This window comes from Staurois parvus, unplaced genomic scaffold, assembly GCF_062004578.1.
Source record: "Staurois parvus isolate SC_StPar_1 unplaced genomic scaffold, SC_StPar_1.0 ptg000137l, whole genome shotgun sequence".
NCBI classification, from domain to species: domain Eukaryota; kingdom Metazoa; phylum Chordata; class Amphibia; order Anura; family Ranidae; genus Staurois; species Staurois parvus.
In genome coordinates, this window is record NW_028317933.1 from 13717019 (window position 1) to 13732010 (window position 14992).

General features: G+C 38.3%; 1 protein-coding gene across 1 annotated transcript in view; it reads right to left on the reverse strand.

The window, feature by feature from the left end:
* Positions 1-14992, reverse strand: part of LOC149465841 (BPI fold-containing family B member 4-like) — a 45509-nt gene that overhangs the window by 12273 nt on the left and 18244 nt on the right. Inside the window, exons 9-12 of the mRNA XM_089673444.1 lie at positions 6222-6275; positions 5612-5782; positions 3427-3494; positions 471-513 (exon numbers count right to left, since the gene is read on the reverse strand). Coding sequence (XP_089529570.1) covers positions 471-513; positions 3427-3494; positions 5612-5782; positions 6222-6275 — 336 coding nt within the window. The remainder of the gene's footprint in view (positions 1-470; positions 514-3426; positions 3495-5611; positions 5783-6221; positions 6276-14992) is intronic.

A 14992-nucleotide genomic window follows, 5' to 3' on the forward strand; every position in this document is an offset into this window, starting at 1 on the left:
AGTACCGCATAAAGGGATAGTGAATTGACATTTTCAGGGTTGCATGTGATATTTGGGAAAAATGCATTGGATCATGTAAATACTGCATGAGATCTGCTTTAGTGAAAGAAGCCCAAACTCCTTTATTTGTAACAATGCTTTGTCTTCTGTGAATATAAAACCATTTTTGTAAATCAATGAGTGGGGTAAAAGGGGAAGGCGAGCGGCCCGGTTTTTCACTGTTAGAGCCGAGGCAATTAACTCATGCAGCTGGGGAGGTACCTGGCATCAGTGAAGGGAGGATTTTTATAGTAACCAACAGCTAGCAGGCTGTAGGATACAATTCATTAGAGTTATTCCTCTAGTGCTGTACATTCAAAATATTTTAACCAACTATATATACACAGACACTGTATTTAGCTTTTTATGTTTTAGTTCTTATGCATCACTATACATTCCCCTTATGTTTTATGGTGAATTGTCACACATACCTCAAAGCGCCCAACTGAAGATGAGGTTAGTGAAAGGTGAGTGCTGAGGAAAAAAAATGAAAAGTTTATAAAAAAAGGTTGGTTGTTCCTTTTCTTAAAATGGAAAGTCTGTTTTGTTAAATTGTATATTACCCTAGATATTTTTTTCTGTGTGTTACCATATGTGTATTTTACAAATCCTAGCCTCTTTAATTTTTTTGTACCTGAAGTACCTGGTTGATCCTGGCAGTCACCTTTAAACACCTTCAGCTCTGATGAAGAAGGGACACCCTTCGAAATGCTTCAGCTGTACTGAATATCCATCCCCTTGATGGGATTCGCGCTGTCTTCAAGTCCCTTTGAGGACTTACATGCCTGATTTTATTCGCTGTTTGTGAGTATATTTTTATAATTAATAAATTTTGGTTACTGAGATAATGTGCAGGGTTGGTGCGCTTCTCGTTTTTATTTCGTTCTGCAGTATTAGTCGGGCTTCCCCAGCCTTGTTTGGAGCCGCACAACCCTACATGCATTGGTGGTCGATTTTTCCAGGTCTGGTTCCATCCATTCGCCACCCGTCTGGGTCCTAGAGCGCAGGAGAATTCGTTTTTGATTTATTATCACCTTTAAACTGACCACACAAAGCACAGAAGCTTATCTGCGTTAGCGTGATCAGTTTTCATCCTTTGGCTTGCCTGTGAGAGTTACAGGACACTGCCCATATGGAAGAAAAATATATTTGAAATATATTTTCAAAATATTCTTCCCAAATATATTGACATATATTTGAATTGCTACAATTTTGGCCATATTCAATATATTTCAAAATACATTTCTATATATATATATATATATATATATTTATATATATATATATATATATATATATATATATATATATATATATATTTATTTATATATATATATTTATATATATATATATATATATATATTTATATATATATATATATATATTTATATTTATATATATATATATATATATATATTTATATTTATATATATATATATATATATTTATATTTATATGTATGTGTGTATATATATATATATATATATATATATATATATATATATATATACTGCATGTTGAAATGTGTTTTTATTACAAAATATATAAAACATATTTTTAAAAATACATTTCAAATAAACTGTGTGTCTTTAAAAATACAAATCTACATTTTTGGAATGCATTTACAAATGTATGTAAAAATTTATGTTAAAATGACTTTATATGTTAAAAAAAACCTGAAGAATATATTTAAAAAAATCTGAAGAATATATTTTAAAAAAATATATTTTTAAAAATATATATATTTTAAATATATACTTCAGATTTTTTTAGTATACAATTTCATGTATACCCACTTGCAGATCGCAATACAAATATCAGCGTTGCAATTTTCAAGTGTTTTACCGGGGTTATGGCTGAAAAAAATCAGCCATAACCCCGGTATTGTTTTCTTCAGGAAGCTGCCGGCTTTCTTCTGAAAGTGGTCCTAGCGGCTCTTGAGGGACATCTCCTCCCGCAGCTCGCTGGTGTTTCTTGTGCTTACCGTTAACGCCAGCTGGCCCAAGAAACCATCTGACAATCCGGCCTGTTGAAGATGGAAGGCGATGAAAGACTCTATGGTCCTTGATCACCTCTATCATGATGAAGGACTGGAGCGACGCCATGACGTCACTTCCAGTCGACGGCGGAAGTAAACACATTTTTTTTCTTTTGAAGGTAATTAATTTTTTTTTTGATCTTTTGCTTTTGAAGGTAAATAAGAGTTTTGGGGTGTAAAAAGGACCTGTCATGCATATTTCTATTACAAGGGATGTTTACATTCCTTGTAATAGCAATAGAAAAGATAAAAAAAAGGCAGAGTGTAATAAAAAAAAATGTTTAATAGCCCCCATTCCTCCGTGCTCGCACACAGAAGCGAATGCATATGTAAATCACGCACACATATGTAAACGGTGTTCACAGCACACATGTGAGGTATCGCCGCGAATGTTAGAGCTAGAGCAATAATTCTAGCACTAGACCTCCTCTGTAACTCTAAACAGGTAACCGGTAAAAAATTTTAAAGCGTTGCCTATGGAGATTTTTAAGTACTGTATATTGTCGCCATTCCACGAGTGTGTACAATTTTAAACTGTGACGTGTTAGGTATCTATTTACTCGCCATAACATCGGCTTTCATATTTAAAAAGAAAATTGGGACATATATTGTGTTTTGTTTTTTATTCACTAAGGTGTATTTTTTTTTTTTTAATTGCGTTTGAAAAACCGCTACACAAATGCCATGTGACATAAATAACTGCAACAATTGCCATTTCATTCTCTAGGGTCTTTGCTAAAAAAATATAGTGTTTGGGGGTTATAAGTAATTTCCTAGCAAAAATACAGATTTAAACTTGTAAACAAAATGTCCCAGAAAATGCTTGGTTTTCAAGTGGATATACAAACTCTACTTTATATCCATTAAAACTGATTACCACTCTTTTAAGTCCAGTGCTGTCACGCACATATTAGACTTGATGGCTGCATATTAAACTGGGGGGGTGGCCATTCCTAGGCAGACTGAATTTGCCTGTAGACCACCCTAGGTAATGCCCACATGTGATGCTGAGCTTCCAGTAATGAAAAACCTGACGTCAAATGAATGAAAGGGGCGTGCCAATTACAGTCAGACTGGGGAGGGAAGAGTTAGATGCTGCTGGACATTCTCCAGCAAGGAAATGAGACAGGCTCTATGTGATTTGCTGCAACTTTTTGTGCACATTGTAAGAATCCCATAGTGTATAGTGAAATCAGAGTAAACAGTTTCCATATAGGAGAGGCTGGAGTTAACAAACATGTTCTAAACAATAAAACAACAATTCCTGTAGTGCATTTTTATCTACAAGTTACAGATTAATTTTCCATACATCATAAAAAAACTAAAATTATTTAAACAACATTTTTTACCTGTCTACAGACAAGGATATCTTTAGTTTATCTCCTGCAACAGAAAACTTGGCCTCTAACTGTGCATCCTGTAGTAAAATAATATCATGATATTAAAGGAAAACTCTGATTTTATTAAAACAAATACAGCATATCAAATTGCTGCTCAGTTCATATTCCTGATATGTGTATGGTGCACTATGTACTTGTATGAAAAAGTATCCTGTCCTCTTTGTATTGCTTCCTTTGTGTGAAATACCCAGTGTTCCTTACAGTCCCTCTGCTTTCTTATTAAAAACTGAACACACTAGGCATTGTGGTCAGTTTTCTAGCTGTGCTGGGAACTCAGCCTACTCTCCTCCAGTGATCAGACTTGAAAGTTCAGTGTTCTGCGGTTTCTCCTCTCCCAGCTCCCTAAGCTATTTATGCAGCTGATAACAGAGGGTATGTGATCACTTATACATGTAGCACTACCCCCTTAGGGGTTGCTGATGAATTGGGTCCTCCTATAGTCCTGCACAGCCTGGCATCGCACATTTTAAACTCTGACTTGCTTCAGGAGTCAGAAAAACAGTCCTTGAGCTTTGTTTTGAAGTTTTCTTGGGGATGTACAACTTAATAGGCTAAGGGGTGTATGAGATGCCCAAGGGTAATGGTAACAGAGGACACAACTTCCTGAACTATTATTACATGTCTTTACACAGAAATACTGTTCTTGGAGAGCTAGCCAGCCTCTCCTGGTGTACCACCCCAGACCCCATATAAGTCCTCTTCTTATCCAGCTGCCTGGAGGAATCAATGAGCAAAGGAGACCAAGCTGCCACTTGAGATGTAACAGTCCCGCGTGTAGAGCTAGTCAGGTTCCCCACCCAAATGAGAGTTCTTCTCCTGTGCTGCTGTTGGGTAGGTGGCTGCCACGAGGCCTATCAGCTGGGCCACTCCTTCCCTGCCGCCAGGTGGTCCTCTCTCAGGGGGCCAGTGAAGTCCACAGCTTTAATCGCCTCAAACTCCCTCTGCCTGGAGGTGAGCCCCTTTCAGCCTGGGCTCTCTCCCAGGCTCCTGCACCTCAGCTTCACTTTTCCATCTTCCACCCCAACTCTCCTGCTACTGAGCAGGCTCCAACACTTTTAAGGGAGTTCCAGCCCCTTGCCAAGCCTTCTGTTGGGGATTGGCTGAGATTCCTCAAGAGTGCAACCAGCCACTCCTCAGATCCACCAACTACTTCTAGAGCCTCCCTCCAAAGCCCCAGTGCAGGGGGAAATTCCATTGGGGCAGGCTTGCAGAGTCTCTCAGCCCTTACCACAATTTGACCCCAGTCTGGCTACTACACCTGAGCTGATACTCAGCCCCTTTCTAACCATTGGAGTCTAGCTTGCCCTAGTTACCTAGAAGGGCACTACATAAAAAGGGAAAACAGGTATTTATAAAACTTTGTTTATATATATTTATATATATATATATATATATATATATATATATATACTGTATACAAATATTTTGCCTTTCATTTCTATCTTAAACTGCATCTTTATCTTTTACAAGGTGAGATTCACCTATACTTTAACGCTGGACTCCACGCACATTGCTAAATGCACAGACAAAATGCATACAAGGGATCTGTTCTTCCTGCCAAAGGATATGTATTTCTTTCCATGCAGTTCTGGAATTTACACAGTTCTGCCACACAGCAAAGCTCTGACTTGTGGTGGTGGTGGGGGGCACCTACTTTGTTTTCTGCTGCAGTCCACAAACACTTTATAGTCTTGTCCCTTCTCCACCTTGTAAGTGGGCAGTATATGGAGAGGCAGAAGACTAGTGAGCTCTGCTATATGTCAGTCTGCTTTCTCCTACTATCCACATGTCTCTTGTTAGCTCATGGGCATTGCAGCATACTGATTGGTACCATTTGCTGTTTCTCCCTCTCCCAGTCTGATCTCTGCTGTACAAGGGGTTTCCAGAGGCTGATACTAGGCAGACATTGCCTGATACACATGACAACTACTAGTTTGAAGGAAAAGAATCTAAAACTATTCACTAAGGGGGGACTAGCATGTTGTCCATAAGGAGACATGACTGCTTCCATCACAGCATTCACACACAAGCTTTTTGGTTTGTGAGAGAGACTCTTTTAGTGTATGTCCTTCTGCATTTTGTTGACATGTTTTGTTGCTTTTTTCCCCATCCATAGAAGCAGCATATTACTCACCACACCAAGGACACATAGGGATGTCAAGGAACCATCCACATTAGAAACAAAGACTTCTGTTTTCACAAGTAATTTCACAATGCCTCGCTTGTTCTGCAATTTCACCATTGGAGCTCCGGGAACAGAGATCTTCATTACTAGCGGTCTTTCTTGTTTATACATAGCAGCAACCTGTGTTCAAAGTAAAACTTGATTAAAAAGTAAATTTGTAAAAGTAAGTCAGCATGGGCTCAATAAAATCTAACCATCCAGTTTCTCAAATTGGGGAAAGCTGTTGGTAAGAAAATCTTTTTTCCTGTCCCACTGACAATGGTCATTGTAATAGGTAAAGTGGGTTCTCTCTGATGGGCCATGTACGGCCACAAAAACATTTTAAGGAGAAAGTACAAGGGTAGGTCACAGATTACAGTATGTAAAGTCCAGATAAAATTGTATTAGAAATATTGTACATCTGGAGAAATCCTGATCATTCCTGATTGGTGATCTGATACCCCTCAGGATTTATCCAGATATTCTAGTCCACAACAGAACTGGAATTTGTAGTCTTTTTTAGAGCAAAATTTGGAAATAATATAACCTTAACACTAATTGAAATTAATTGATCTCTGACCTTTGGGATAATTCCACCAAGAACAGTTGTTGTCAGAGGGGGGACTCCAGGTATCTGAAAACAAGACATACAGTTACACAGTGCAGTCATCTTTTGGTACATTGTATTATCTATCTATCTATCTATCTATCTATCTATCTATCTATCTATCTATCTATCCAGTCGTATCCAACCCTTGGCGATTGCATGGACCGTCATTTGTAAGTGACTTTTTCCATGAATTCTCTTAGCAATTATTTTACAGGGTAGGTTGCCAGGTCTTTCCCCAATCCCTACCATGCAGGAGATCCAGCATGGCCAGGGATGAAACTAGGACAATTTAGACAAGAGCCAATTAACCTACCAGCATGTCTTTGGAGTGTGGTAGGAAACTGGAGCACCCAGAGGAAACCCACACAAACACAGGGAGAACATGCAAGCTCCATGCAGGAGGCTCCATGGTTGGGAATCGAACCCATGACCCATTTACTGCAAGGCAGACGTGCTAACCACTAAGTCACTGTGCCGCCCCATTGTATTATACCAAGCTGTATTTCAAACCTTTTTTAAAAGTGAGATAAGTATGGAGGGCTACCATTGCTTGCCTCCTGAAATTACTAGATTCCTGGCTGTGTCTGACTTCGATATATAAGGAAATGGAAATATAGTGATGGGCATGTAAGGTTATCTTATTGGTATTGCTATCCTATCTTAATGTATTGATATTGATGTAGGTGATCTGGTTATGGGGCAGGCAGCTTCTATACCCCGGAAAATCTCGTTTCCTTGGTTTGTAGTGTACTGTAACACAAATGTGTATTGAAGTGCCCCACCACTGCTAATGATAACAGTGACTGAAACATTTCAAAGTCAACCAAAATGTGAATTGACATGCCACATCACTACTAAAAGGACAGGATATAGCTTTAGTCCAACAAGGGTCAAGGGGACAATCAAAAGAGTAGTCAACACATTTTGGGGTTAAAAACACCCCCTCATGAGGACTTTGGAAAGAAAACAATATATATGGCCTAGATGCTAACTGGGCCTTCAAAGGCTTTTCTTCCAGTGCAATTATTTGCACAGTTTTTGTCAGCAGCTGCCAAGCTGGTTTGTGCTGCCAAACCAGCAGATAATCACAATGGAAGAAATACCTTTAAATGTCCAGCTAGCTTCTAGTTCATATACATTGCTTTTCTTCTAAAGGGAGTATTTTTGGACCCCTGAAAAGCGTTGACCACTATTTTGATTCTCATCCTAAACCTTATTAGAATAATTTGTATCTAGAACTTTTAGCAGTGGTGTGGCTCATGTATTCACATTTTGGTTGACTTTGATATGTTTTAGTCACAGAACTAAAAAAAACATGCTGTAAATGCTGTAAAGCATCAGAATGACAGCCAAGGAACCAGCATTCTCAGAGTAGATTAGAGGTCATAGTGTGGGTAGGGCAGTGTTGTGGCAGAAAACAATCTGGTTGCAAATAACGAGACTTGTATTGAAAAAAGAACCCAAATATACAAACAGCCAAGGGGAAATGCACCATGCTGGGAAACACTCACGGTTCTGGAGAACTTGTAACTTGTAGTGTAGAGCAGTTTCTGATGCACTGGCAGCATTCGTCTCTGAGGGCAGAATGCAGCCTTGCCAATCTGAACCCAATGCAAAGGATTCCGATGCAGGATGGCATGCTCCTAGCCTGTCCCTAATTTTCCAGAACCTTTCCCTGCCGCTACTCACTTTCCCTGACAGGTGGGCGCTCTGTCCTTACACTGTCCACTCAAAATGTGTGCCACAGTGGGGGCAGGCACTTAAAAAGGCTTTGCTGACCCAATGGCTATCAGGGTCACTTGTATGAAGCACAGCCAACCGGAACGTTGCCTCAGGGGACCAAGGAAACCATGGAGAAACCAAGTTTCTCTAGACTTCCTCTACAGTTGCAGTACTGCTCCCGTTGAGTGCTACCTACACCTGCACCTGCCTACAAGAGAAGTGCAGTTTTTCATTTTCCACACCCAAATCATTTTATCCCAAAATGGAACAAATTTTGCTTTTCCAGTTTCTTACCCTGATTAGTAGGATGTTTATGTAACATTTTTCTGACTGTAGTTATTAGATTAGCCTTCCTTAACAAGCTGAGTGTTCTATCTCTGAGTCTGACTAACCACTGGGAACTACACTGATAGGTTCCTGATCATGTGATCACAATGACAGGGAACCATGATAATCACATGGGTTTGTTTACACAATGAACACTCCCAGAGAGAGGTGCATTGTAAATACATTGTTAACATTTTGGTCTCTTGGTCAGCTCATGTTAAATTTCTAAAATGGATGTACCAATGAAAACTTTTTTAGGGGTCTAATTAACAAAATGTTTTACCCCAAGATTCACAAAGCCTTCACCCAAGATTAACACATTGTTGTAAATTAATCTTGTGTGAAAAATATACTACTCTTGGGTGAAAGTATTGATAAACAGACTGCTTAGTTTTGGGTAGAGTAGGGAATAGTTAGTATTCTTGTCTGATTTTTTTTTTTTGTTGCTGCCTGTGTCTCTTTGGGGAGGTTTTCCTTGTCAAGGCACATGAAGAGAGTGGAGATTTCTCTAAAAGAAGGGGAATTGATTCTTAGACAATGGTTGAAATTTGAAGATTTCCCTTTAGTGATGATGTCAAACATGATTCTATTTGAATATAGCGTTCAAATGCAGCTGTGTTCAGTGGAAAATGCAGCTTTTGACCTGCTTTACCTTCAGTTAAAATGCACCTCAAAAAGTCATGCTGCATTCAAAGAAATGCAGCACAATTCAAATCAGGCCAAATGCAGCTTCTGCACTTTAACGTGCACTGTTCTTTGAAGGTCAATGGTAATTTGCTGACCTGCGTTTGAGGTGCATTTCAAGTGCAAGTCAAATGCAGGAAAATAAAGTTTGTTGACATGAGACCTCATCCTATGCCAGTGACAAATCAAACTTTTATTTACAGGTATACAGATCAAACATATAGAGTTTGCCATACTTTCAGTCCCGGTAACAATGATCACCAGAAAAAAGGACAAAAACAGTGAGGGCTTCTTCCAGAAGGGAACCAGACACCTACAGTATAAAAACCCAAGGTGTTCTCTCTTTTTTTCTATCTAAATTGAGAATAAATTGCTTGAGATATAATTTAAAAAATGTGATCTAAATGCTCTAAATTTAGGACAACATTTTCAAAACACAGTTCCCACTTCTTAACAGACAAAAACCAACATGGTCCTACCTATGTGTTGTCTAGACATGTGCACGCCGGAAATTTTTGTTTAGTTTCAGATGCATTTGTTCATTGAAGAATTTTGTTTCATCATGTTCGTTATGTAGAACCGATTCATTTTTGGAATTAATTTTGTATCTTTGGCATTCGTTTCATATATTTGTTGGTCCAGGTGATTTGGAAAATGTTGCAGTTTTTTCGTAAATGAGTACACAAACAGATTTGTCAGAAAACCTTTACTTTCCTTTCAAAATGAACGTTTTATATGGGACCCTATACTACAATATATTCCCATATATGCGGGCCATTGTTTGCAAACAAGCTTTGTTAATTTGCTAATACAAAAAGTATTTTTCCTAACAAATTCATGCAAGAGCATGTTGCAAAAATGAATACACCCCAATGAAAGTCTTAGGAGCCAAGCTAAATTTCACAAAAAAAAACCTAATTAACAAGAATTCAACAGTCTATTAATTCATTAAACAAGTGTCCAGCAGACAGCTGATTATAAAAGGGCATTACTTAACAAAGAAAACCCCTTCCCATTTCATGCTGTCAGCAATGGCACCACATGGAATAGAAATGTCACAATGCTTAAGAAAGAAGAAAGAAAGGTGAAGGCTACAAGAAGATCAGCAAAGCTTTACTTGTCAGAGAGAAAACTGTAGCAAAAGCGATACTAAAATTTAACAAAGATTGACCTGCAACCATCTCACAGAGACGTCCAGGCCATCCACAGAAGTTAAACCCCTCGACAGGAGCGTCTTCTGATGAAAGGGGTTGAAGAAAATTGCCATGCAAGTTCACTGCAGTTTAAAAAGTAGAAAACCAAACTGGGGTGATTATTTCCCGTGACACAATATAGTGTACACTGCAGAGGAATGGCATGCATGGGTGTCTTCCATGAAGGAAGCCTCTCCTAAAGCCCATGCACAAAAAATCCCGCCTAGAATTTGCCAGGACTCATGCTGAAAAAGAAGAAAACTACTGGGACTCTGTACTCTTGAGTGATTAGACCAAGATAACTGTTTTTGGAACTGATGGCTTCAAAACTGTATGGCGTTGCAAAGGTGAGGAGTACAAAGAAAAATGCATGGTGCCTACAGTGAAACACAATGGTAGCAGTGTCCTTCTGTGGGGCTGCATGAGTGCTGCTGGTGTCAGGGAGCTGCATTTTATTGATGGTATCATGAATTCACAAATGTACTGCTCTGTATTGAAAGAGAAGATGCTACCATCACTCCGTGCCCTTGGTCATCGTGCACTTTTCCAATATGACAATGATTCAAAACACACAAGGCCACTTTTGTATTTCTGAAGAAGAAGAGGGTGAAAGTTATTCAGTGGCCAAGTATGGCTCCTGATCTGAATCCAGTCGAACACCTATGGGGATTTCGAAAGAGACAAGTTGAGCATCACTCTCCATCCAGCATCCAGCATCCAGGCTCTAAAAGAGGTTGTTCTTGAAGAATGGAAAAAGATAGATGTTGCAATATGTCGCCAACTTGTTCATTCCGTGCCTAGAAGACTTGGTGTTGTCCTTACAAATCATGGAGGTCATACAGAATACTAGATGGAGTAGTTTTTGTTGTGGGGTGTATTCATTTTTGCATCAACTAATTTGAGTGAAACTGAACATTTTGTAATCTAAGTTATATTATTAAGTTTACTTTCATGTAATGAGCTAAACAAATGTTTCATAAAAGTTTTTTCAAAATTTTGGAAATTGTTCTTGTGTTCATTGAGATATTGAATAAAATCTTACTTTTTAAAAGGGATGTACTCATTTATGTTGAGCACTGTATATTAGTTTTTGACTTCGATATTTCGGGTGGATTTGATATTCATATATATTGAAACTATTCAGTAGGATTCAATAATTTTGGACACAATGAATAAATAATGTAAAATTCGGCCCCAAATTTTTCAAACCTAATAATTGCATTGCAGGGCACTGTGGAACTGAACTGATTGACAGTGATCATTACAATTCAATTTAAATCACAATTTACTTGAATCCGAATTATTGAACAATTTATTAAATTACCCCATGGGCCCAAACTACTATCACATCATGTGATGTCTTCCGAATGAAACAAATGCATCCAGTAATTTCCTTTTAACTTTTTTGGATTTGGATACTTCAGAATCTCCAAAAATCAAATTTTTGGTCAAAAATTAATTTGTTATGAAACTAAACGCACATGTCTAGCGCTGGCTAAAGTTATTCTTTTCCTCATATATATAATTTGAATTGTCTAGCTTTCTGATGAGTTTATTTTGACACGACAATTTTTAAAATGATCAAACTACTGTTAAATAGGACTTGAATTCTGAAAGCTATGCCCATGAAAAGCAAATAGAAAGCAAAGGACTACTTCCAAGTATTGCCTATAGGCTCCCTGCAGCTGAACTTTTCCTCTGGTGTACCTTGCCTTGTTCGGCACAGTATCTCTGCCTGGAGGAGGTCATCTTTGTGGAGACAAGGCTTTAGTCCCTCTGATTAGCAGTGCCTTAGTTCTCACACCTCAGACATACAGCTATTAAGCCACAGAATAGAAATGTCTAGACATAGCTTGATATCAGAAAGTGCAGGATGAATTTAACCACTTCAAGTCCGGACACTTTTACCCCATTCCTGTCCAGGCCAATTTTCAGCTTTCAGCGCTGTCACACTTTGAATGACAATTGCGCGGTCATGCAACACTGTACCCATATGAATTTGTTAGCATTTTTTTGAGACAGATAAAACTTTATTTTGGTGGTAATTATTCACCACTGGGATTTTTTTTTTTTTTTGCTATATAAATGAAAAAGTTCACAAATTTAAAAAAAAAGTGTTTTTCTTATACAATTTTGCAAATAAATAATCTTTCTTCATAAATCTTGGCCAAAATTTATTCAGTTATCTTTTTAGTAAAGGCTGTAAAAGCAATCATTTTTCTTTCTCTCTGGCTGTATTCTTGCAACCATTGAGAAATACTGTGAGAGCTGTGATTGGTCACAGCTTGTCACATGGTACAAGGCTGTTGTGAATAGCCTTGTACCATGTGACCTCTGTGATCATTCACAGATTTCACAAGTAGTATGCAATGATGTCAGGAAGTGACATCTTGCTTACTACTATTCATGTGATCACTGATTGGCCAATCACATGATCGGGACCTCACACAGAGGTCCCGTACAGCGATCAGTGTTCTCCGGGCACAGGGAGCGCGCACAGGCTAAAATGGTGGGCGCCATATATGAACAGCAACCTGCTCCTGCACTGCTCATGTCTGGCTGTTTATATACATGGGTCTGATGGGAAGTAGTTTACCACTTCCTGTCCGGACACTTTTACCCCCTTCCTGTCCAGGGCAATTTTCAGCTTTCAGCGCTATCACACTTTGAATGACAATTGCGCGGTCATGCAATACTGTACCCATATGAATTGTTTACCATTTTTTTGAGACAGATAAAGCTTTATTTTGGTGGTATTTATTCACCGCTGGGATTTTAATTTTTTTTACTATGTAAATGAAAAAGTCCAAAAAGTTTGAAAAAAAGTGTATTTTTAAATAAAATTTTGCAAATAAATAATATTTCATCATAAATCTTGGCCAAAATTTATTCCGTTATTTTTTTAGTAAAAAAAAAAATCCAAATTAGTTTATAACCAAAAATTATAATTTGTAAACATTTTTTTTTACATTTTTATATTATTTTTTATTTTTATTTATTTTTTTACATACTGTCACCCTAGCAGTACTTGTGGGGGGTGATGAAGATTTTTTTTTTTTACACTGATTGCTTTTACACCCATATAGGATATAAAAGCAATCATTTCTCTTTCTCTCTGTCTGCATTCTTGCAGTCATTGAGAAGTACTGAGTGAGCTGTGATTGGTCACAGCTTGTCACATGGTACAAGGCTGTTGTGAATAGCCTTGTACCATGTGACCTTTGTGTTCATTCACAGATTTCACACTTAGTAAGCAATGATGTCACAAGTGACATCTTGCTTATTACTTTGCATGTGATCACTGATTCGCCAATCAGTGATCACATGATCGGGACCTCGTACAGAGGTCCCGTCCGACGATCGGTGTTTCACTGTGTCCGGAAGACACAGCGGGCACCGGATCGCGGTGCTGCGCACTCCCAGGGAGCGCGCACAGCTAGAAAAGGCGGGTGCCGTTTATGAACGGCAACCCGCCCCTGGAGTGCCACCACCTTGCCGTTTATCAACAGCAGGCGGACAGCAAGAGGTTAAAGAGCAACTCCACTTTTGCTCAGAAAAAAAATTCCCTTCTGGATGGTTTATGTACATTGCAAGGATTTTAACAAATTTTGTTGCAGATTCCTACCTTTTGTTATTCTGGAGAAGTAGATGTTTATTTTTCTGTGTCCATGTGCTGAGTGAATCTGCATTGGAGTAACTGATTAATTATCAATCAGATACTGCACTTGAAGGGCACTAATGAGGAAAATTGCAAGGTCTGCATCCCTTTAGACGTGATTTCCCATAGGGAGTATTTTACCAAATATAAAACAAATAGTGCAGCGCTAAAATAAAGTGCATCAGAAAAAATACATTTAAAAAAGTACATAAAAAAGAACCCCATAGTACACATATATAACTCAAGGGACTAAAAAGTGCATAGAATGAAATATGGCATGCATAAATGATCAATACTTAAAAATCTTCCAAATTAAAATTACATAAATAACTTCATTAATTAATGCACCGCTAAAGTGAAAAGTGGTCTGATCCAGGCTGAAGAGGACCAGGGGATGTCCAGTTTTGGCTGGAGTGTCTTATTAGGCTTTATATGCTTTAACATCTGGTGAGTGCATATTGGTAGAGGATTGGCACTGAAGATTTGTCATACTTATGGATTTATGATGCAGTGCAACATTTAGAGTGGAGACTCGGGAGTTGTCTGTCTCCTTCTTCTTTTATCCAGTCATTTGGACTATTTATAAACTGTTATATATTATTGCACAAACATTTTTTCACTTTAGTGGTGAATTCATTAATTATGTTATTTATGTAATTTTCATTTGGAAATTTTTAAGTATTGATCATTTATTTATGCCATATTTAATTTATGCACATTTTAGACCCATGAGTAGGGGCGGACTGACAACTCATGGGGCCCCCGGGCAATAGGGGATCATGGGGCCCCTGTGTCCTTGCCCAAACTCAAAAAAGCCTATGAAAAGGTTACCAGGGGCATCTCATGGGGCCCCCTACTGACCCCAGGCCCTTGGGTAGCGCCCGAGTTTCCAAATGGTCAGTCCACCCCTGCCCATGAGGTATTTATGTGTACTATGGGGTTCTTTTTTTATGTACTTATTTAAATGTATTTTTTCTGATGCACTTTATTTTAGTGCTGCACTACTTGTTTTATATTTATTTCACTAGGTTAGTTTACCTTTAAGAGCTAGATTCTCTTATCTCTAAGCGCTCAGTTTTTTCTTCTTTTTGCTGTATAATTTTTGTTGCAGGGGATGCCAAAAATCTGGCAGACTTCTGAGACAATCAGTAAACCAA